The following is a 25,313-nucleotide window of genomic DNA, read 5'->3' on the forward strand; positions in this document are numbered from 1 at the left end:
TACCAGAATGTTCCAGAAAGGCAAAACACTGTCAAAGCAGTGACTACCCACAGGGGGAAGTGGTCCAGGGAAAGCAAAAGCAAAACAGGAGAAAGATCATAGCAGCAGACTTCTGGGGCTGGTCAGGGCATTTTGCTTGTTGACTTTCTGCTTATTAAGAGAGTTTTGAAAAAATGAGCCAAAGCTTTAGCGGAGAAGTACCCAGGACAGTTTGATCAGAAAGTCCTTCTCCACAGTAACAATATTCCTGCTTATACCTCTTACTCAATAATTTTGCAGAAATTTTGATGAGAAATCATTACTCATTTGCCTAATAGTCCTGACTAGGCTCCTTCTTCCTGCTGTTTTTCAATCTTACTTAAAGGGCATGCTCTTTTTTTGGGTAGTTATCATGTTAAAAAGACTGCATTGCCAAGGTTAAATTCCCAAAATGTTCTCAATATTCTATAGAAATGGATGTAAAAGGCTGGTATTACCACTTATAAAATTGTGTTGACCTTGATGGGGCTTATATTAAGAACTAAAGATTATGTTTTTATTTTTTATCTCATAATTTTATCTTCCACAAACTTTTCCATGAACTTTATGAAGTCCCCTTATATTATGAATAACTTTAATTGCAAGGTTTTGGTAACAAATTTGACACATGGACAGATTCAGTGAAAATATACTTTACCAAAACTGACACAAGAAATAACAGAAATGAACAGCCTCTTTCTATAAAGAAATTAGATTTGTGGCCGGCACCGCGGCTCACTAGGCTAATCCTCTGCCTTGCGGCGCCGGCACACCAGGTTCTAGTCCCGGTCGGGGCACCGGATTCTGTCCCAGTTGCCCCTCTTCCAGGCCAGCTCTCTGCTATGGCCCAGGAGTGCAGTGGAGGATGGCCCAGGTGCTTGGGCCTTGCACCCCATGGGAAACCAGGAGAAGCACCTGGCTCCTGCCTTCGGATGGGCGCAGTGCGCTGGCCGCAGCGCACCAGCCACAGCGGCCATTGGAGGGTGAACCAGCGGCAAAGGAAGACCTTTCTCTCTGTCTCTTTCTCTCTCACTGTCCACTCTGTCTGTTAAAAAAAACAAAAAGAAATTAGATTTGTAATTTTAAAAACCTCACAGAGTAAAGCTCCTTACATACAGTTTCATGGAGAATTGTACAAAAATATTTAAGGAATAACTAATATTTATCTTTATGCAGTTTTTCCAGAAAAGAGGGGTGGGGGCGGGGCAGGGAACACTTCCTTGTTGGAACTTGGAACTGGTTTTTAGAGGCTGAGATAACTACAATCCTAAAACCTACTAAATGCTTTAGAAGGAAACTGTAATCTTAGATCCCTCATGATCACAGATACAAAAGCCATTGACAGAATACCAGCAGATTGAATCCAGCCGCTTAATATGAAAAAGGACAGGGCACACCGTGACTCAGCTGAATTTGCTGTAGAAGTACTAGATTGGGTCAACACTTGAATAACAATCAGTGTACTTCACTGCATTAATGTGGGAAAGTAGAAAAATCAAAGACACAGGAAAAACCATTGTCAGAATTCAGTGCCTATTTGTTATCAAGACTGTCAGCAGGCTTGGAAATGGAGGGGAACTTCCTTGGTGTGACAAAGGCTACTGCTTAATGATGGCTTATTGTTTATTTCACCTGAAGATAGGGAAAAAAAGACATGGAATGTTGCTCCTTTGCTTCTGTCAACAGTTCTGCTCTACTACAACATATATATTTTCTTTTTTAAAGATTTATTTATTTATTTGAAAGGCAGACTTATAGAGAGGCAGAGAGAGAGAGAGAGAGGGGAATCTTCCATCCACTGGTTCACTCCCCAAATGGCCACAACAGCTGGTGCTGGGCCAATCCGAAGCCAGGAGCCAGGAGCTTTTTCCAGGTCACCTATGTGGGTGCAGGAACCCAAGCACTTGTGTCATCTTTTACTGCTTTCCTAGGTCATAGCAGAGAGCTGGATTGTAAGTAGAGCAGCCAGGTCTTGAACCGGCATCCATATGGGATGCTGACACTGCAGGCACTATGCCACAGCGCCAGCCCCAACATATATATTCTTCAAAATTATTGTTACTGGGGCCAGTGTTGTGGCATAGCTGGTAAAGTTACATCTGCGATGCTGGCATCCCATATGGGTACCGGTTTGAGCCCCAGCTGCTCCACTTCTGATCCAGCTGCCTGCTAATGGCCTGGGAAAGCAGTGGAGGATAGCCCAAATGTTTGGGCCCCTGCACCCATGTGGGAGACCCGGAAGAAGCTCCTGGCTCCTGACTTTGAATGGACCTAGCTCCAGCCATTTGGGGAATGAACCAACGGGTGGAAGATCTCGCTGTGTCTTTGTCTCTCTCTGTGACTCTACGATTCAAATAAATAAGTAAATAAAAAAATTGTGAATAAAAAATGTGCAAAAAGAAATATTGGAATTAAAGGAAAGGGGTTAGGAGTCACTTGCAGTGACAACAACAAAAAAAAAGTCCATGGGTCTCTGTTGCCCACATGAATGATTCAGATTGAATTCCAGGCTCTTGGCTTCGGCCAAGAGGAATGTATTAAAAACTATAGCATAGATTTAGTTATATCAACTGGTTAAGAAATGTATAAATGCTACAATAAATATGATATTTCATACTGAAAAATATCTGGAAGTTTATTGAGATGGGCATTGGAAGAGCTATAGTTTGTCAGTTGTGAAATTATGGAAGCTGGGTTATCTGAAATCAGACACTAAATTGTAATATCTGACAGGTGTGAGTGAAGTGCCTAACATGAATTTATTTACTGCTCTGTTTCTGAGGTGTGTGCTCGTGGTTTAGCTAGGTGCAGTCCTCTGACATCACCTGTTTCATGTGGACAGAAGCTCACACTTGGCTCAGTGTTTTCCTAATTAGTTCCTTTGGAACAAATGTGAAAGGCTCAGCAGGCCGTTCACAGATACATATGTATGAATTACCAGTAAGCCCATGAAAAGGTGCTCGGCATCCTTAGGCATCAGAGGACTGTAAATTAAAATCATCATTAGCTATTACTTGCCTCACTAGAATCACTAAACTGAAAAACACTGACAGTACCAAGTTTTAGGTCATAGAGTATCCAGAAATCTCATCTCATGTGGAATATTAAGGTTCTGTTAACCAGGGGCCGGCACCGTGGTGCAGTGGGTTGATGCCCTGGTCTGAAGTGCCGGCATCCCATATGGGTGCCGGTTCGAGACCCAGCTGCTCCACTTCTGATCCAGCTCCCTGCTGTGTCCTGGGAATGCAGTGGAGGATGGCCCAAGTCCTTGGGCCCATGCACCCAAGTGGGAGACCCGGAAGACTCCTGTTTCCTGGCTTCAGATCAGTGCAGCTCCAGCCATTGCGGCCAACTGGGGAGTGAACCATCGGATGGAGGACTTCTCACTCTGCCTATCCTCTCTCTGTGTAATTCTTTCAAATAAATAAATAAATCTTTTTTTTTAATCTAGGGATATTTATTTTCCTCTTGAGTTCCAATCTATTTTTTCCCAAAAATTATGTGGGTCTGGACAAATTTTTAAATTATGCAGGTAACAATGCTACTTGGTGTACACAAAACACTATAAGAAGCAGAGTGGTGAACATAAGCGTAACTTCATGAAGAAATAAGATGGGTTAATTTTCTTTTTCTTTTTTTTTAACTTTTATTTAATAAATATAAATTTCCAAAGTACAGCTTTTGGATTACAATGGATTTTCCCATAACTTCCCTCCCACCCGCAACCCTCCCATCTTCCACTCTCTCTCCCATTCCATTCCCATCAAGATTCATTTTCAATTATGTTTATACACAGAAGATCAATTTAGTATATATTAAGTAAAGATTTCAACTGTTTGCACCCACACCGAAACACAAAGTGTAAAATACTGTTTGAGTACTAGTTATAGTGTTAATTCACATTGTACAACACATTAAGGACAGAGATCCTACATGAAGAGTAAGTGCACAGTGACTCCTGTCGTTGACTTAGAAAATTGACACTCTTGTTTATGGCATCAGAAATCACCCTAGGCTCTTGTCATGAGTTGCCAAGGCCATGGAAGCATTTTGAGTTCGCTGACTCCGATCTTTAAATAAATAAATCTTTAAAAAAAATTATGTTAACCATTTTGAAAATAGTTTGCAGCTTGTTTTAGTTTTTTTTTTTTTTTTTTTGTTTTGTTTTGTTAAATTTATTTACTTGAAAGGAAGAGAGACATGGAATGAAACAGATGGATCTTCCATCTGCTGATTAACTCTCCAAATGCCCACATTTGGGGTGAGGGCAGGCCAAAGCCAAGAGCCTGGAATTCAATCTGAATCATTCATGTGGGCGTGAACTTTTTTTTGAGCCTTCACTTCCTGCCTCCCAGCATGTGCATTGGCAGAAAGATGGAATCATGAATAGAGTTAGTACTGCAGACCCAAGCACTCCAATATGGTATGTGGGTATCCCAAGTGACATTAAGCAATGTGTCAAATGCCATCATTGGCAGTTTTGTGGTTTTTTTTTTTTTTTTTTTTTTTTTTTTTTTTTAAGATTTACTTATTTGGAAGGCAGAGTTATAGAGAGAGGAGAGACACAGAGAGAGAGATCTTTCATCCACAGATTAACTACCAAATGGCCACAGCCACTAGAGCTGGGCCAGGCTGAAGCTAGAAGCCAGGAGCTTCTTCCTGGTCTCCCATATGGGTATAGGGGCCCAAATATTTGGGCCGTCTTCCACTGCCTTCCTAGTGCATTAGTAGAGAACTGGATCAGAAGTGGAGTAGCTGGGACTCGAACCGGCACCCATTTGGGATGCAGGCATTACAGGCAGTGGCCTAACCCACTATGCCACAAATGCCGGCCTTGATAGTTTTGAAATATAGTAAAACATACACTTGCTCCCAGACTTTGAGTATTTCTGCTTCCAGTGTGCGCCCATGACAGATGCAAGTATTTCCATAAAAAAAGACTAACATTAGTGCTTGGAGTAGCCTTACTACTAATAGCACAATCCTGGAGACAATCCTAATATCTTTAACATGTTTTGGGGTAAAAGATGATGGTATTCCTTTAATGGCATACTACTCATTCAAAAAGCTGTTGATATGTGCATTAACACAAATTAATTGTAAAATATCATGCTGAGTGAGAGGTTTGAGATTACACAATATTACATTAGTACAGTTGTATTTATGAGATTTCATTCCAAGCAAAACTAGTCCCAGGTGTTACAAGTTCTAACAGTGATTGCGTGGGGTGGGATTGGGGGCACCGATTGTAGAGGGCACAGGGAACTTTGGTGGTAGGATGGCTTTGATGGTAATGTTCTATACCTTGTTTGGTCCAGCTCATCTAACTTTATTCTTAAGATTGCTGAGCCTTACTGTATGTGAATCATATCTCAATTTAGCTTATAAAAAGTTGACAGAGGTAAGAACAGTCATTACCTGTGTGTTAATGCACTTTCACTGCGCTGTGACTAAGGAAATGCCAACAGCATTGTAATCCTGGCAGATAAATGTTATTATAGAGTCAGGTGTTAGAACTTCATGAATTTTGCCCAGATTTGGAATAAGGAAGGTTTTCTTGCAGGAAGGAGGTAGAAATTGAACATGAAGGTTGAGAAGGATTTTTTTTTTTTTTTTTTTTTTTTTGGTCAAGTGTGTAACTTGTTGAGCCTAGGAAAGGAGAGGTGCAGAGGAAATAGTTTGTGGAAGGACATGGAGATGAGACAGTATTGCTGAAAGAACTAAAGGAGTGTTGAAGGAGATGAGAACTGTTGAAGATAGCTGAAGCAGGGAATATTTGGTCTAGTGGGCAGAGAGAGTAGAGTATGTGAAATGGTAGTGAGAAATTATGTGGGACAGGTTACCAGGGGCCTAAATCATTTAAAATCTTAGAAGTGATTTGACTTATTTAAAAAGTCAATCTTTTTTTCCATTTTTAATTTTATCTAAAAGTGATTTAAAAGTCACTTTTAATTTTTTTCAACATTAGAGCTAATTGGTGGAATGACAGATTTGAATTGTGTTTTAGGGGGATGACTGCAGTCAGAATGTAAGGGAGGAAAATGAATTAAAAGGGGTGAGACTGCAGGCATGGGACCCAGTTCCAAGACTTTTTATAAATCATGAGTATTGCATGGGCAGTGGGGTATAGAAGGTTAAGATGCTGCTTGTTCCATATTGGAGTGCGTGGGACTGAATTTTGCCTCTGTTTCTAGTCAGCTTTTGCTAATGCACCTGGGAGGCAGCAGGTAATGAATCAGGAATTGTGTTCCTGTCACCCATGTAGGAGACCTGGATGGAGCTCTTGGCTCTTGGGTTCCGGTGGGTCCAGGCCCACTGTTAGAGGAGTTTTGGGATGAACCAGTGGATGGAAGATTCTCCCTGCTCCCCTCCCCGTGTGTATATGTGTGTGTGTGTATTCTGCCTTTCAAATAAATAAAAATACATAAACATTTAAAAAGTAATTAGATGTTAGTCTTTAACTAGATAAGTGGCACTGGGGATGTTAAAAAGTGAAGGAATTCCAGATGTATTTAGGATATAAAGTCAACAGAACTGAATTGGATATGGAAAATGGGGAGGAGGAGGAGTAAGGGGGAAATAATTAGTTTATTTTTGGACTTGCTGAGTTGCACATGTCTATGAAGCATTTAACTAGATTAGTATGGGTCTGAAGATCATGAGAGGATCTTGGCAGGAGACAGATAATGTGATTCCGTCCCTACATGCTATGGCAGAAGGTAATCTTACTGTAGGTGAGCGTATGGGATGAAAAAGTGAAGAGGTCCTGAGCTGGAATCTTGAAAAATACCAATATATAAAAAAACGGTTAAGGAAGAAACAAGAGAGGTGAAAAAGGTTGGAGGGAAATGAGAAATGTGATGACACAGGAACCTGTACATGAGTGCTTCATGGAGATGTTTGGTTAGGCCTTCAAACACTGAAGAATTGAAGGGCATCAGTGGTGACCATGCAGAGAGAATTTGCAGTGGGTGAGGGTCAACATTGCAGACTCCTAGGAGGTGAAAGGCCGTGGTGAGCTACAGGTAGAAAAGACAGGGCTAAGCCAAAGAGGAGCTGGGGTTGAGGAGAAGGGTTATTGCTTGGCTGGTTTTTGGTTGTTGTTTTAAGATGGGAGAATGCTGGTGGAAAACAGTAATTAGAAAATGGTTAAAGATACTATTATGGAAAGGGAGGGGAATAATTAATTGAGCTGTGTTCCAAAGATTCAGCAAATGGCATCAAGCCAGCAGGATGTTGGATACCCCTTAGGTTGTAGCAGGGCTGAAGGAGATGATTGCAGGTAAGGTTTCAGATTGCCCCTTGATAGAATTAGAAGACTGGGGCTGGCACTGTAGCTCAGAGGGTAAAGCCACTGCCTGCAGTACTGGTATCTCATATTGGTGCTGGTTTGAGTGCTGGTTGCTCTACTTCTCATACAGCTTCCTGCTAATGTGCCTGGGAAAGCAGCAGAGGATAGCCCAAGTGCTTGGCCTCTGACATCCATGTAGGAGACCTGGAAGAAGCTCCTGGCTCCTGGCTTCCGACTGGCCTAGCCCTGGCCATTGCGACTATCTGGGGAGTGAACCAGCAGATGGAAGGAAGATCTCTTGATTTTCTCTCTCTCTCTCTCTCTCTCTCTCTCTCTCTCTAACTCTCTTTCAAATAAATAAATAAATCTTTAAAAAAGAATCAGAACATTTAAGAGAGTTGAAAAAGATAGCAAATTTTGGTTTTAGTATTGATTCAGTTTATTTTGCTTCTTTTTTTGTAGCATCCTTCCTCACATCCTGAAAATGATATTTTGGTAAAAATATTTGAAAAATCCTCTCCCTTTCTTTACTCATTTGTACATGTATATGAACATTTAAAGATTTTGTAAAAGTAAGCTATTTAACTCATATTTTTTTCTGCCCTAATGTTGGGTGCACTATTATTAGAGGTGACTCAGTAATGAAATTACATTGCTATGGCAACACTCGTATGTTTAAGCAGATGCTAGATTCTTTATGGGTCATATGGAAAAGACATCTTCATTGTACCCTAATCTTACAGTATTACTAAAAGGTTGAAAAAGGCTATTTTTTCCCCTTAGTTTGGAAATAGTTTTAGCATAGTATTGTTTGGTTATCTTTAGTGTGTCTGAACTAATTCCACACAGGCTGGTTTACTATTTTAATTAAAGGACACAAGTAATAATATTAAAGTAAATGGAACCATTTAAAATTACTTTTATAAAAATGAAATTAGATTTAGTTCATCAGATCTCTGACATGGAAGATTAATGAAAGCAAGTAAACATGATATCAGACTCACCCCCTTTATTTTGTAAGGATTTGGATTGAGAAGATAGGCACTTTGATACAGTTGCAAATGTGTGCTAGATTAGAAATGGAATGAAGCAAAGCCTATCTGTCATTTCATCATGAAGGTTTTAAAAGAATGATTTCACACTCCTGCCTTCAGCCCGTGGTGGCATGAAGCACACTGCAGGAGCTGAGGAAGCTTTCTTGGGTTCAGGCATCTGACACTGTTTTCACTGCCACCATTAGTGTCAGGCATATTGGCTGCCTTTTCCTGTGATGCCTCTCTCGTGTTTCCTCTGAGCCCCCATCACTAAAGATTCGCTCCTTATCCTAGGGAGAGGGGAGGCATAGTGTGTGTGTGTGTGTGTGTGTGTGTGTGTGTGTTGAGATTTATTTTGTTTCAAAGAGTGAGGTCTTCCATCTGCTGGTTCACTCCCAGGATGGCTACAACGACCAGACCTGGAGGTAGGCTGAAGCCAGGTGCCAGGAGTCTCCTTCAGGTCTTCCATGTGGGCATAGGAACCCAAGCACTTGGGGCCACCCTTTGCTGCTTTCCCAGGAGCATTAGCAGGGAGCTGGATGGGAAGTGGAGCAGCCAGGACTCAAACTGGCTTTCATGTGGGATGCCAGCATTGTAGGTGGCAGGTTTACCCTCCACACCACAATGCTGGCCCCAGGAGGCATTCTCTGTTGAAAGGTGAGTATATGTAAATATCTGCTGTTTTGGTAGACCCTTTTTTTGCCACGAAGACTATTCATTTGTAATTGACAGCTATCAGTTAATGAAGTCAGGGTTTGTTAAGCTTAGAAACCTGCAAAACAATGGAAGTGGAAAAAGTAAGACTTTTTAGCACTTACTGGTTACAAGATCTGTTGAGATTAGTATAGACACTGTCAAAAGTACACCAAAATGATGTTTTCTTCAGACTTCTCAAAACAGTGTTTTGAGTGATCTTAACTACCTCTTTCATTTTCAGCTTGTAAACAGTTTTAAGAAATATGAATAGTACTTAAATAGGTGAAAAATTGCAACTTTTATATATTTTCTTTGGAATATGAACATTCATATTTTCAGCTACTCATTAGTAACAAAAATGTATAATCATATGAAATTGTACAGCATCTGAAAAGCCATTTTAGGCTTTATTGATAAATGAAAATCATATGTGAACATTTATCATATATATCAGGCTGTTTTGAAATGAAGAGCCATTTTAGATTTATACATTAAGTTTGCTAAATTTAAAAATTTCTAGAAATTATTGAAAATTGTGTGCAATATTTAGAGTATGTTAGGATTTTTTTTAATTTGATGAGCTTTTTTATGTTTTAGGGGTTGATTTATAGACCTGAAATGGAAAACATTGAATTTAAGTAGAAGTAACCTATTAAACTTCTTATTTGATGTAGTATTAATCCTTTTTACTGTAATATAAATTTAAAATATGTTATCTAAAAACTACAGAGAAGGAAAGAAAGGGAGCGGGGGAGTAAGGAGTGGGGGAGGAGAAAGGGAATATCATTATGTTCTTAGAAACACATCTACAAATCACACTGAATTTGTTAAAAACTAAAAATTAAAAAATTTTTGAAAAATGAAAAAATAACTAGAAGTGACTTTCATAATGTTAATCCATTTGAATATAATAGAATTGATGTGTATGTATATGTACATGTAATTCTTTGTCCAGGTCAGGAAGCCAAAAACAAATCTCAATGTAGGATAAGTAAAGCCAATATAGCTGATCGGAAATTTATTATGATAATGACGATGTTTTTTAATTCGTATGGAAAGTAGAGATAGAGACAGACATAGATAGGTCTTCTGCCCTCTGGTCCATCCCCCAAATGTCTGCAGAACCCTTTGCTGAGCACGCCAAAGCCAGAAGCCTGGAACTCAATCTGGGTTCCCTACATGGGCAGCAGGGACCTGAGTACTCGAGTCGTCATCACCTGCTGCTCCCCAGGGTGTGCATTAGTGGGAAGTTGGAATCCAGAGGTGACACTCAAATCCACATGCTCTCTTGGGAGAACTGTCTTAACTGCTCTGTCAAACACTCACTCCCAGTTGCTTGGAAATTTCATTAGGCTAGTACTTTCCCTCCCTTCAGTTCATGTCTCTCGTCTTTTGGTTCTGCCTTTCTGCCTCTGAAATGCTCCTTTTGCCTTTTCATATTTTATGAAATTTTATCGTTTTTCATTGTAAGTCTTCATGTGTGTATGTTTGAAAACATGCAGCTCAGTTCTTAGGGATGTGTAGTTCAAGAGCACCAGGCATTTGGAGTTCCTGTCTGCACAGGGAGAACTCCATGACCCAGCATGGTTTAGGTGTTCACTTCTGCTCCAAGCAGTCTGACCAGTAGGTCTTTACCCTTGTGTAGGGGCTCAGTGGCTACTCAGCAGAAGCTGTGGGATTAGTTTGTTTTGAACAGGAGGAGGCATGAGCAGGGTAGACTGATTAAAACTGTCACTCATGATTAGTTCCTGATTATTTTTTAAAAACCTACATTTGGAGGAGTGGTATTGTGGTTGAACAGCTTAAGCTGCTGCTTGACAGGCCTCATCCCATATTACAGTTGTGGTTCAAGTCTCTGCTGCTCTGCCTTCAATCCAGACCCCTGCTAATATGCCTGGGAAAAGCAGCAGAGGATGGCTCATGTGGGAGACTAGGACTTAGTTCCTGGTTCTTGACTCAGACCTGGCTTTTTGGCCACTTGGAAATGGAAGTTTGCCATCCCTCTGTTGCTCTGCCTTTCAATTAAATCTAAAAAATAAAAGTAACTTTTCATTTTTTAAAAAGATTTATTTATTTATTTGAAAGAGTTACAGAGAGACAGAAATAGCTTTCATCCTCTGGTTCACTCCCCAGATGGCCATATTAGCTGGGGCTGGGCCAGCCAAAGCTAAGCGTTTCATCTGGGTCTTGAATGTGGGCGCAGGGGCCAATGGACTTGGGTCATCTTAGGCTGCTTTCCCATGCATATTAGCAGGGAGCTGGATCAGAAGTGGAGCAACCGAGACTTGAACTGGTACCCATATGGGCTGCTGGCATCGCAGGTGTCGGCTTAACCTGCTATGCCACAACATTGGCCCCTTCTATTTTCTTAAGATTCTCTGTATCAGAGCTCTATGATGTTTATGAATACAGTAACCTGATTAGACTATAACTAAATGCTGTCTTCACCATTATTTTTTAAACTGTTTTTATTAAAGGACCTGTGTAGAGAGTAACTGTGAATATAGTCATTATGCCTAATATTTGGGTCACCTGGAGTAAGTGATATTATTTAGTGGTTAAAAGTTAGGAGTCTTAATGTCAAACTAATCTTATACCCTAGCTCTACTACTTGCAAAGTCAGTAACTCTTTGGACTGTTGTCATTCTCTGAGTTGTACTTTTCTTTTGTGAAATAGCTGTAATAATTCTATCTTTTTTAAAAAAGATTTATTTATTTATTTGAAAGTCAGAGTTACGCAGAGAGGAGAGGCAGAGAGAGAAAGAGAGAGAGAGAGAGATCTTTCATCCACTCGTTCACTCCCCAATTGGCCACAACAGCCAGAGCTGTGCTGATCTGAAGCCAGGAGCCAGGGGCTTCCTCTGGATCTCCCACGTGGGTGCAGGAGCCCAAGAACTTGGGCCGTCTTCTACTGCTTTCCCAGGCCACAACAGAGAGCTGGATCGGAAGTGGAGCAGCCGGGTCTTCAACCTGTGCCCATATGGGATGCTGGCACTGTAGGTGGCAGCTTTACCTGCTACGCCACAGCACCAGACCCAGTAATTTTATATTGAGTATTCTTGTGAGAAGTCAGTTAGATAATAAGTATAAAAAGCCTTAGTACATTGTCAAATCCAAAGTGTTCAATAAATGTTAGCTCTTGTTTTTTTTTTCCCCCCTGTGGAAAGTGCATTAGTTATCTCATTTATTACTTATTGGTCCAATCATTATTGTCTCAACTGCTAAAAGATTCTGAGAAGGTACAGGATGTAAATTAGCTGTTTGACTTTCAAAGCTGCTTTTCCACCTCACCATTGATTTTTTAATTAATTTTTTTAAAGATTTCTATTTTACTTTATTTGAGAGAGCTATCGACAGTGAGAAGGAGAGACAGAGAGAAAGGTCTTCCTTCCACTGGTTCATTCCCCAGATGGCCACAACGGCTGGAACTGTGCCAATCTGAAGCCAGGAGCCAGGTGCTTCTTCCCGGTCTCCCACGTGGGTACAGGGGCCCAAGGATTTGGGCCATCTTCCACTGCTTTCCCAGGCCACAGCAGATAGCTGGACTGGAAGTGAAACAGCTGGGACTAGAACCAGCACCCATATGGGATGCCGGTGCCGCAGGTGGAGGATTAACCCACTGTGCCACGGCTCTGGACCCCTCACCAGTGATTTTGTTTTTGCGTTTTGCATCTATTCTCATTAACATTGGTATAGGGAAAAAAGACTGTCCACTAACCACATGTTATAGGTAAGTTCAGATGTACATTATAACAGATTGAGCAACTATATCTATGTACTAGTAATTTTCGGAAAGGCTTAGCCCCCTGAATTTTTTTCATAAACATTATAAATTATAAGGAATAACAAAACTTAACCCAAACGAACAGTCTTTTAAAGGCTTAGAAATTAAGGATGAATCCCCCAGAATCAAAAAATAGAAGCAACTGAAGCCTGGAGCCGATGGTGTAGCATTTCTTGGAGAGTCCAGGATTTGTTTTTGGTTAATAAGAAAAGCTCCTGTAGAGTTGGGAGATGAGGTTAAAAGCTACTTTCTACAGCTAAAAGAGTTCTTACCGACTTAGAGTACACTACTCATATTCAAAGTATACACTTTAATAAGTTTATACCACAACTTATGTCATATGTATGTTGTTTCTTGTTTTTGACTGTTAAAAATAAAGCTGTTGTCAACATTTGTGTGCAAGTCTTTACATGGACAAAGGCTATCATTTCTTTTAGCCAAATGCCTAGTTGTAAAATGTCTGGGTCAGGTGGCAGGTGCATGTTTACTCTTTAAAAGAAACTATCAGTGTGTTTTCCAAAGTGGTCATAACTTTATGTTCCCACTAGCAGTGTCTGCCGGTTGCATTCCATATCTTTGCCAGTTCATAATATGGGCAGTTCAGAAGCATCGAGGGTACTTCACAGAGTTTGTGGAAAAGTGAAATTAAAAGACAAGTTTATTTTGGTATAAAAACTTCTTGAAATCCATGCATATGTTTCTATAATACAGATTTTCTATGAACTTTTTGAAGACCCCTCATATATTTTTAAATTATTTTATTTTACTGTCTTATTCTGTGTTATAAACACATATGAGGATTATTTGAGAAAAGTACAAAATTTGGCAAATAGGCTATTTCAAGTTAAAAAGCATTTAGACTTATTGCAGTGGTTATAGATGATTGGTTGTAAATATTGGAAAATTGGTGATGAAAGTTCTTTAAGAAGCTAATTTTACAATGTGTCTACCTGTTTTATATGTGTTTTTTTCTTTGATAGAATTTTCCAGAAAAGGACCTTCTGCACTGTCCATCTAAGGATGCAATTGAAGCTCATTTTATGTCTTGTATGAAAGAAGCTGATGCTTTAAAGCATAAAAGTCAAGTAATTAATGAAATGCAAAAAAAAGATCACAAGCAGCTGTGGATGGGATTACAAAATGGTAACTATAGCAGTGTTTGATTTCAGAATACCATTTTAGGAAACACAACTCAGCCGTACTGTGTGATTGACACGCTGTAGAACTGGTAGTGTGAGTTTCTGTCATCCCTTCCCTTAGACCAACATTACTCTGTTCATGGATTCTCTAGCATTTTACTGATTGCCTACCCATAACACATGATAGAGTAAACTCTGTTTAGCTTTTGAAGAAAATACTGTTCCTGCTAGGCTGGGGCCCTTTTTCACGTGTGTCCCCTCTAGGATCACAACAGAAAACCCTGGGCATGGAGCAGGACAGTTCCAACCTCTGCTTTCTTAGAATAGTAGACTTGCTTGGGCTTTAGATTTTCTTTTTTTCTGTGATTTAGAAAATAGCCCAAGGAGACAGCTGAGGGGAAACAAGGAGCTCATCTCTGTGTTTCCCAGATTTTGAAGTTCTTGAGTCCTTAATCTTTTCTGCATTGATTGCCTTATAATGCTTCAGACAGTTGTTTAATGCACAGGCAGTCCTCACTTGATCATCCCATTATGCATGAGGTTTTGTTACTGTGTTTTTAGGTAAGTAACACCCATTTCCCGGTATGTGGTTCACATTTCAGTTATTATGGCATGTTAACTGTAAATAATTAGATAAAACACAAATTTGCTAGCATTTCACTGTAGAAATCATCACATAACAACAAATGTGCCTGTCATCAGTGACAAATCATGTCATTCATTCGGTGTCTGCTGGTGTTTGGTTATGGTACATCTGTTCCTCATTTCACCCATGCCTCGAAGCATGTAGTTGTGTTGTTCTGTGTCTTCTGCAATAAACCCGTGTATCATTTTTAAAAAATGGGTCATTGAAAAAGAGGATTGACCAAGAAAGAAGGATGGATAGATGGCTATACAGTAAAAAACAAAACAGTGATAATGTGGGAAATGAAATTTGGATAAAAGGAAGTGGAGAAATAGCTGACTTAGGGAATGTTGGCATGGCTGCCTTTCAAGAGACTAGAAATGCAGCCAGTGCAGCGTACTGAAGGTGAACTTATTGACATAACTAAAGAAAATAGCTGTGACAAAAAGGATACAGATGTCTCAGAGGAAGTTAATGCTATAAAAAGATCTTCATGTTAAAGGAAGTCTCAGAAATATCTCATGACATTGAAAGCACAAATAATAAAATGTAGGGAATTGATTAAAACAGAATTATTTCAGTTCACGAAGGCATACAAAAGATGTATAATTTGCCTGTAAGTTATACATTGAGAAAGCAAGCACTCTTGGGTGATAGTTGGGTTTATTAAAAAGAAATAAAACACATTTCAGGGTACTAAGTATTATTTTATTTTTTATTTTCCTCTATACATTTATAACCAAATAGTAATTTGGCAAGTTTTTTGTAAGAATCATAATACAATCATAATTTTCCCCATCAGTTAAGACCATATTTCAGTTTCATTCTGCATCGTCACTTTTCCATTCCCACATTGCCGTGCAAAACTAGAACATCCTATGTTTTACCTATATTTGATAGTTATTTTTTGCTGGAAAGTAACAGCAAATTGAGTTCTGTTATTTCAATGACTATAATAAAATAGAAAATGCCCAGCCTTCTAAAACACGATTTTTTACAAATGTGATCTAGTTTTAATTTTTGAACTATATTATTATGTTAAGGAGATGTTTATAGTTATTTAGTATTTATTAACTTTCATTATGTAAAACTCAAGGCTTTATTGTAACTGCAGTAGCATATAAAGAACTTAATTCATTACAACCTATATTATAAATTACATCATCTCATTTCTTATTTTTTGGTTTTAAATTTCTTTGGTTTGCTGTAAGTTATATGGAGTTGGTCCTAGTTTCTTTTTTGTATGTCCAGTATTTCTCAGTAGATGGAAGCCACTTGGCCATTTATATTATTGAGTACACAAATTATTGTTAAGTTATTAAAAAACTTTAACTCCTTGAGAATGTACCCATCCATTTTTTTTTTTTTTGCTTGCTATTTGAAGACACGTATTTTAGGCGACATGAATAAAAGGAGAGTCTAAACAGAAAAGGATTCATGTAGAGGGAAAACATTTGAGAATAATTTGACTCCAGAGTTTAAATAAATTATGTATAGGGGAAAAAGAAAAGTTGATGCTCTTGAAATCAGTTTTGGATTTGGTGAGTCTGCCGCAAAGAACCAGAGGCTTAGCAGAGGATTCTAAAACGGGTGGAAATGTTTCAGATAAACAGTTAATGAAAAGAATGAAGGCCTGCTTTTTAATTCTCAGCTCTGCTTACTAGTACTTAGGTCAAGTCCCACAGTCCTGTTGAGCTTCAGTTTCTTAACCTGTGTAACAGGAGGTGTCTCTAGAGGCTGCAACGAAACGCTGAGGCAGTTCATGTGAAAGTGTTTGAAAGGAAGTAAAACTGTCTTGATGAAAAGAATTACTGGAAGTCTCAGTGAGACTCCAGGACATGGATAGCAAACTGTGAATGTGGGCTCACCACCTGTTTTTATGAAGATTTGCGGGAATTCAGCCACACTTAATGCATTGATATGTTGTCTTGGATACTGTCATGCCACAGTAACAGAGTCAGGTTGTTGTTACAGAAACTATGTGGCCCACAAGCCCAAGAAATTTATTATCTTACTCTTTAATAAAACAGTGCTTACCAAGCCATTGAAAGCTGGTTCATTCATTACTGACAAAGTATCACTCAAAATATCACATATTCTAGGGCAGGCATTTTGCCTAGCGATTAAGATGTTAACCTTGGAGGGGCCGGCACCGTGGCGCAGTAGGTTAATCCTCCACTGGCAGCGACGGTATCCCATATGGGTGCCGGTTCTAATCCTGGCTGCTCCTCTTCCAATCCTGTGGCCTGGGAAAGCAGTAGAAGATGGCCCAAGACCCTGGGCCCCTGCACCCATGTGGGAGATAGGGAAGAAGCACCTGGCTCCTGGCTTTGGATTGGCGCAGCTCTGGCTGTTGCAGCTGGCTGTTGTGGCCATTTGGGGAGTAAACCAATGGAAGGAAGACCTTTCTCCTTCTCACTGTCTGTAACTCTACCTCTCAAATAAATAAATAAAATCTTAAAAAAAAAAAAAATGTTCCTGGAACACCAGCGTCTTGTATCCAAATACCGGCTCCTGATTCCAACTTCAGCTAATGTGCACCCTGGTAAACAGCAGGTGATGGCTCAAGTATTTGAGTCTCTGCCAACCATGTGGCAGACTCAGATTGAGTTCCTGGCTTCTAGATTCTTACTGGCACAGTCCTTTGCTATCTCAGGCATTTGGGAAGTTAGCTGATTGATGGGATCTTTCTGTGTGTCATTAAATAAAATGCTAGCTAGAATGCCTTTTCTCTTGGTATTTGTCTATTTAACTGTAATTCCTTTTTTTTTTTTCTTTTTAATTTGTTTTATTTGCAAGGCACAAAGAGAAAAAGAAAAAAAAATCCTATCTGCTGGTTCACTCCTCATGCCTCTGTATCTGAGACTGAACCAGGCTGAATTCGGGAGCCAGGAACTCGACCTGGGCCTCCTATGTGGGTGGCAGGGATCCACCTCCTTGAGCTGTCTGTCTCATCCAGTACACATTAGAAGGAAGTTAGAATATGGAGCAGAGCCAGGACTCAAACCCAGGTACTTTGATAATGGGGTGTGAATGTACCAGATGGTCCCACCATGGCAAACATCTGCCTCCAGCTCGTGTTTTAATGCTCATCTCATTCCACCTTATCTATATGAAGTCTTCCATTATGTTTTTAGTCAGCAGGTATTTATAGAACACTCAATATGTGCTTAATTCCTTAGAACCTACTATGGTCTTAAGCAGAGAGTAGAGAAAATGACTCTTATTATATTCCTTTCTAATGACACCAGGAAGTAATATAAACAGCTTTTCGTAAATAGTTTAATATAACTATAAAACAGAGGAATACCTCACTTCAGATTTTTTATGGAAATGGATTTTAAGTTTCAGAATTTTTCTCTCTGAAAGAAGTTCCTGTTGGTTTGTGAAGTCGAAGATAGTTTACCTCCCTGTTAGTATAATTATAAATGTGTCAAAATTATGACATAGCAGATGGTAAATGTATTTCATTCAGAGCTGCACCTGTAGAGCAACTAAACAAAGATTTAAACAATTTTTGAATACTTTCAAATGCTAATTTTAATTTTGCAGACCTCTGTGAAAGAGAAATAAGAAAAGCTTATGAAACCAAGAAAACTCATTTAAGACATACTGTGCCTTTCAGTATTTTTTATGGGTTTTCATTTTAGCTACAGAAATATTTCACCACCCTGTGAAACAAAGTGATCACCACAAAAACGAGAAGAAAGTAGTATTTTAATTTGTGTAGAGTTGCCACTACTTGTACTGGCTGTTTTCTGTTAAGTGTCAGGCTGTTTTTCTTATAACCTGGAGATCTGTGAAAATCTCTGAAAATGTTTTTGACATGACTTGGTTTTCAACCTTGCTTTTCTGAGACTATATTAGATTCTGAAACAGAAGCAAGACATTCAGTTCCCTGGACCTTCAATTAAAGACAAGATTTGACTGCTAAAAATGTTTCTAAAATGTCTTTTTTGGCTGTTTACTTTAAGATGAATTGTTATTTGATAATGGGCTATTTTAACTTAAAACTGCTTTCTCAAAGGAAATGGTGATTAGCCAATGGTGATGTTACAACAAGAGTTCTATTTTGCAAATACTTTTGTCTGGTGCATAATGTAAAAGATAGGTGTAATGATTCCGGCTCTTTGGAAGTTTGAGTGAGAGAGACCGTGTGTTGTAATGTTGCCTTGCTTTGTCTTTGTTGAGTATAGTAGAGTATTAGACCCAGTCCATTGCCCTCAGGTGAAGCACTGTACCCCATGGCATATGACTTCTATCTCTAAGCTGGATTTCCTTTTTATTATTACTATTATTATTTAGAAAAAATATGTATTTATTAGAAAGGCAGAGGAACAGTACAGACAAAAGACATCTTCCATCCACTGGTCCATTCCCCAAATTTCCATAACAGCTGGGGTTGGACCACACTGAAGCCAGGAGCTTGGAACCCAATTTGGGTCTCCTGTGTGGGTGGCAGAAACCCAAGCACTCAAGCCATCATCAGCAACCTCGCGGGATGTGCATTAGCAGGAACACGGAAACTGGCAGACCTGGGCACCAAATCCAGGGACTCTGATATGGGGTGTGAACAGCCTGTTAACTCCTGTGCTGAACACCTACACCTAAAATTGCCTATTACGTGTGAAATTGGTAATATCCTATAAGACTCAAATTCATGGACTGGAAAGCAGTAATTACATATAACCTCAACTATGATGATAGATGTTTTTCAATTTATTCAGAAGTTCTTCCTGGATGTGTAACTGCTGTTAATATGTCTCTTTTCATCCCTCTCTCTCTGTCTTGAGGAAGATTCTAGACAACTTCAGAAATAACTGTAGTTGGGGCCGGCGCCGTGGCTCACTTGGTTAATCCTCTGCCTGCGGTGCCAGCATCCCACATGGGCTCCGGGTTCTAGTCCCAGTTGCTCCTTTTCCAGTCCAGCTCTCTGCTGTGGCCCAGGAAGGCAGTGGAGGATGGCCCAAGTGCTTGTGCCCTGCACCTGCATGGGAGACCAGGAGGAAGCACCTGGCTCCTGGCTTCGGATCGGCGTAGCTCTGGCTGTAGCGGCCATTTGGGGGGTGAACCAACGGAAGGAAGACCTTTCTCTCTGTCTCTCTCGCTGTCTATAACTCTACCTGTCACATAAATTTTAAAAAGAAAAGAAAGAAAAAAGAAATAACTGTAGTGGCATAGAAAGGCTGCTAAAGCAGAGGGACAGGTTTCCAATCTTGCAGCCACTGCCTGTCTGTGTATCCTGAAGCTTCAATATCTGTGACTTTGTTACAGTGTCGGTACTATTCTAGGTGTGGACTGTATAGAAGGATATTTGTTAAGTAGAGTTGGTGATAGAAAGTGTAAGTAGTCTTCTTGAGGCTTTTGTCTTCAATGAAAGGTTCTTATTTTACATTGTCTTTCTCTAGAAAAAAAATGTTACCAGATATGAGATCACTGGTGTTACTTTATATAAATAAGAACAGAGTATATTGAATTGCTGTATACTGACCAGTCAGCCTCAGCAGTTATCAATACATGGCCAGTCTTTTCATCTGAGTGTTTTGGAAATTTTTATTCTTTCTTTCATAGTTACAAATATTGGTCACAGATTTGCATTGTTTATATATTTTGTGATATTTAATCAAGTCTTGGAAATAACATTCATGGTTCCTATCTTCATGGCCATTAGTTCAGTCTTCATTATAGGAGTGTCATGTGCAGACTGTTTTAGTAGTATGGATTAGCTAGAGCTACCATGTGCTAGGTTCTGTGCTAGGACCCTGGGGTGAATATGACAGGCCTGATCTCTTCCCTTAGAATTTATGGTCTAGTGGGAGGAGGCAGATATCCTTTTCATAATTATTACCTTGATAACTGAGGTGATAGAAAAAGAGGAAAGGAATAGAGAACAGGTTGTTGTGATGGAAGTGTGCTAAACTGAGGGGATAATCTGGATTGCTCTTGGAAGCAGAGAGGTTACTAAATTTTGGGAACCAAAACAAGGTCATTTTCTTGTTTTCATTTTTAAAAATGTATTTGTTTATTTGTCAGGCAGAGTGATAGAGGGCAAGCCAGAGAGAGAGGTCCTCTATCCACTGGTTCACTCACTAGATGGCCGCAGTGGGGCTGGACCAGAACTCCATCCAGGTCTCCTACATGGGAGGCAGGGACTCTAGTACTTGAGCCATCCTTTGCTGCTTTCACAGGTCCATTATCAGGGAGCTGGATTGGACATGGAGTAGCTTGGACTTGAACTGATATGACATAACTGATAGCCAGTACGAGATGCCGGCATCACAAGTGTGGCTTAACCCACTGCTCCACAGTGGGCACCCCAAGAAGACCATTCTAAGTGGAGTGAGATGATGAAGTTTGAGAGTGGCAAAGAAGTAACACTGGCTATTAGGGAAACATTCTATTCAGAACCTTATAGGCCTTTTTTAACAACGTTTAACTTAATCCCTAGGGAGTGAGGTGAGCCTATAAAAAATTGGTAATAGACTTACTTAAGCAAGACTGTAACAGAATCATATTTTCCTTATGAGCATCCCATTGCCTGCATTGTAGTTAATGAGTTAGAAAGGAGTTAATGTATATAAAGTTAATTGAAAATAGATCTTAGTAAAAAAATAAGAATGGAGGCCGGCGCCGCGGCTCAATAGACTAATCCTCCACCTAGCGGCGCTGGCACACCGGGTTCTAGTCCCAGTTGGGGCGCTGGATTCTGTCCCAGTTGCCCCTCTTCCAGGCCAGCTCTCTGCTGTGGCCCGGGAAGGCAGTGGAGGATGGCCCAAATGTTTGGGCCCTGCACCCCATGGGAGACCAGGAGAAGCACCTGGCTCCTGCCTTCGGATCAGCTTGGTGCGCCAGCCGCGGCGGTCATTGGAGGGTGAACCAACGGCAAAAGGAAGGCCTTTCTCTCTCTCACTATCCACTCTGCCTGTCAAAAAAAAAAAAAAAAAAAAAAAAGAATGGAAATAGGAGGAGGAGGAGGAAGTAAGGTAGGAATGTGGGTGGAAAGAATTGCTGTGTTCATAAAGTTGTATTTATGAAATGCATGAAGTTTATATTGCTTAAATAAAAGGTTTCTGGAGGCGGGGGCTCTCAGAGTTCTATACCAGTGGTCAGGTAAGAGATGGTAACTATCGAGATACACATGTTGACTGTGAATGGTAGAGAGAAGTGGGAAGATGGGAGAAATATTTGAACTATAGAATGGCTGAGATTTAGTACTTTGTTGAATGTGGTCAGCAGTAGAGTAAGAATTGTTGAAGTTGATTCGTAGACATTTAGTAACTAAGTGTGCCTGACTGTTCTGATCCGGTTTACCTGGTATCATTTACTACAACTGGTACTTTTAAGATAAATCACCTCTTTGATATCTAATCCCTTAATACTGTAACAAAAAAGAACGAAGTTATTTGATGCTATAAATGTTTTAAAATTTATGCAGATTCCTACTAATGACTGTTTTACTTCCTGAGTGCACAAGTCTGGCTTACTTGTTGACCAAATCCATCCTTATCTTTAAAGTGAAATGTTTGCCTGTCTTCCTGACCTCAGGCACCTCTTCCAGTTTTTGGTTTTTTTCTTCTTCTTCTTTTGTTTGTATATGAACTATTTTTTAACAGAAAAAGCCCACTGACTCATTTCTTCCTGTGCATGCCTGCAGTAGGGCTGCAGTGCCCCATGGTCTTGATGTGCTGACCTCTGACTTGAAGCCCCAGAAATGGCGCAGCCCTCTGTACGAATGGATATTCTTCATTCGCTCCGGGTCCTCATGGAGTTTTGTCACCCAAACCATTGGCCAGAACCTAACTGTACTTTCCATCTTTTCCTTCCTTCTGTCTGTTCAAGAACCAGTGTGGGATCTTGTACTGACAGGGATTCTGCGTAATAATGCTTACCCGTTCTGCCTCATCCTCAGCGAGGTCTCCTGCCCTCTTGATGAGGTCAGCGCCACATGGGCATATCTTCACCCTACACCCTTAATGGCAGTGCTGGCGAAGGCTATTTTGTGACACTCATTGATATTAGTATTGAGTACTCCCAAAATGTGCTGGAACTTCTCAGGGACCACTAGAGACACGGCGGTTGCAAAATGGCACCCTGCAGGCTTCCTGTAGAAGAACCCAGTCTTTATTTTTCATAAGATTAACGATATTGGTTTTGTCTTCTAAGTTCTTTTAGTGACTTAAAGTAATTCATGTTTTTAATTTAAGACAGCAAATCGACCAAAGCATTTACCTGTCCTTGAGCCTATGGAAGCATTATTTTCACCTTAGCAGTATGTTTTTGCCCTTTCTTCATAGAAGACCATTCTGTTGGTGGGAAAAGTGGAAGCTAAACAGAGTTCATATAGTCATGTTTTTGTTTTTCATCTCCATACTATGATAGTGTCTTCCCCAATAGAAGTCTCTGTGTGTTCTTGTTTCTTTGCCAAGCTTAGTTTAGCGAGCTCATTTTGTTTTCTGTACTCCTTTTTACCTGCTCATCTCATGTTGTATTGGGCTTTCTGCCACTCTCCTGTTGCTATAATTTGGTTTATCTTTTAGAGATTGTTATGGTAATATTAATTAGTTGACTGAGTAGTTATTGATTGCTCATTATGTGATTTGTATTCTAGGGACTGGAGATAGAACCATGAGCAAACATTTGCATCTTGATGCAGCTTAACTCTAATGGAGGAGACAAACAATAAGCATATTTAAAACTAAAATACATTTGTGTCATGTGAGAAGTGCCAGGGAAAGATGAGAAAGAGAGAGGGCATGGTTAGTTTCAATAGGATGGTTAGGGAAAGGGAAGTTCTCACTGATCAGGTGATATTAACGAGCGGCCAAGGAGGCAAGCACCTGAGACGAGTTGGAGAAAGGAAAGAACCAGTTATCTAGGACCTTGTTTGTAGATCAAGGGAAGGGATTTAGTTTGTAAGTGTGATGTAAAGCTATTGGGGTATTTTTAAAGCAGGGAGTGATGAGGTAGAGAATATGATGCAAGAATACTTCGGTTGCTGAACATAGAATGACTGAACTAGAGTCAGGAGTAGGAGTGCGGGGCCTCTGGGAGAAGTCTGGGTACAAGAGAAGGGTAATGATAGAGAAAAGTCCTTACATTTGAGGTTTATTTTGGAGGCAAAATTGCCAGAAGCAATTCCTGATTTGCATGTAGAAGTTGGGGTAAAAGAAAAGAATTGTTGCCGAGGCTCAATAGGCTATTCCTCCGCCTGTGGCACCGGTACCCCGGGTTCTAGTCCCAGTCGAGGCGCTGGATTCTGTCCCAGTTGCCCCTCTTCCAGGCCAGCTCTCTGCTGTGGCCCAGGAGTGCAGTGGAGGATGGCCCAAAATGCTTGGGCCCTGCACCCCATGGGAGACCAGGAGAAGCACCTGGCTCCTGGCTTCAGATCAGCGCAGCGCATGGGCCATGGCAGCCATTGGAGGGTGAACCAACGGCAAAGGAAGACCTTTCTCTCTGTCTCTCTCTCACTGTCCACTCTGGCTGTCAGAAAAAAAAAGAAAAGAAAAGAAAAGAAAAGAATTGTTCCTGGGTTCTGACTTGATTGTCTATGTGGATAGTGGTATTTTATACTGAGATATGAAATACTAGGTAGAGAGTAAGTGTCAGGCTTGAGAGGTCACTTTTGAGAATAAAAGTTGTAGACATCCGTGTGCAGATGTACTGGGTTAGATACTGCTGTGATTAAATATTGTGAGTGACAGTAGATGGAGAGGGGTTACTAGATGAACATCTAATACTGCAGCTTTTAATTTCATACTCTGTTGACATGCACAGTAAGTGCCATCTTTTTTTTTTTTTAATTTGTCTTGAAGGATCAGAGAGTTAATATGTCCCAGTGATACAAAAATATGAAATATGATGTAATCCCATTTAGTGTACATGTTTGACAATAGTTTCAAGTTAGTAGGTTGTCTTTTTTCTTCATACAACTCAGCTAATTAGTCATTTTTTTCTACCAGTGCTTTTTTTTTTTTTTTTTTTTTGAAAAGCATTTGCTAGCATTTAATGAACCATGGCTTCAAGCCACCAGGACACAGGCTCCCCCCACGCCCTTAATCTTCTCCTCAGCTCTTCTGCTGAAGGATTTGGCCTTCACGATGACAGGCTGCTTTGGGAGCTTTCCCTTTCCCAGAACTTTGTAATAGCCCGACCGCACCACATCAATGATAGGAGCAGCTCCAGTCTTGTTCTTGGCAGCATTTACCCGTGTCTGCTCACTGACCAATGTCCACAGCTTATCAAGGTTGACAGTTGGGCAGAAGCTCTGGTTCCTCTTTAAGTGGTAATGCCTCATGCCAACTTTCCCGAAGTAACCTGGGTGATATTTATCAAAGTTGATCCTGTGGTGATGCATGCCACCCACATTACCTCGGCCTCCTGGGTGCTTCCGGTGCTTGCCGATGCGGCCGTGGCCGTGGCTCACGTGGCCGCGCAGTTTCCGGGTCTTCCTCAGTCTGGATGGCATGTAGGCTGCCGAGACGAAAAAGCTCTACCAGTGCTTTTTGCAGCTAGATTAATAAGTTCAGTCTGAAGTTTTATGTGTGGCATTTAAGAATCTATAACTTTGTGAGAAAAAATTGCATACAGCAAATTTTTAAAAGAGATTTATTTATTTATTTGAAAGGCAGAGTTACAGAGAGAGGGCAAGAATGAGAGATCTTCCATCTACTGGTTCACTCCCCAGATGAATGCACTGGCCAGACTTGGGCCAGACCAAAACCAAGAG

The 25,313-nt window shown here is 40.3% G+C and overlaps 2 protein-coding genes across 9 annotated transcripts in view; one reads left to right on the top strand and one right to left on the bottom strand.

The window, feature by feature from the left end:
* The window catches only part of ATG5 (autophagy related 5), a 191,533-nt gene that overhangs the window by 53,158 nt on the left and 113,062 nt on the right, over positions 1 to 25,313 (top strand). For all 8 annotated transcript variants that reach the window (XM_070073741.1, XM_070073744.1, XM_070073739.1 and 5 more), the window contains one exon: positions 13,804 to 13,966. In XM_070073741.1, coding sequence (XP_069929842.1) covers positions 13,804 to 13,966 — 163 coding nt within the window. The remainder of the gene's footprint in view (positions 1 to 13,803; positions 13,967 to 25,313) is intronic.
* On the bottom strand, positions 24,537 to 25,076 carry LOC138843261 (large ribosomal subunit protein uL15-like). The gene has a single exon (XM_070073747.1). The coding sequence runs from the start codon at positions 25,050 to 25,052 to the stop codon at positions 24,606 to 24,608; it is 447 nt and encodes a 148-aa protein (XP_069929848.1). The 5' UTR covers positions 25,053 to 25,076; the 3' UTR covers positions 24,537 to 24,605.

This window comes from Oryctolagus cuniculus, chromosome 5, assembly GCF_964237555.1.
Source record: "Oryctolagus cuniculus chromosome 5, mOryCun1.1, whole genome shotgun sequence".
Classification (NCBI taxonomy): Eukaryota; Metazoa; Chordata; class Mammalia; order Lagomorpha; family Leporidae; genus Oryctolagus; species Oryctolagus cuniculus.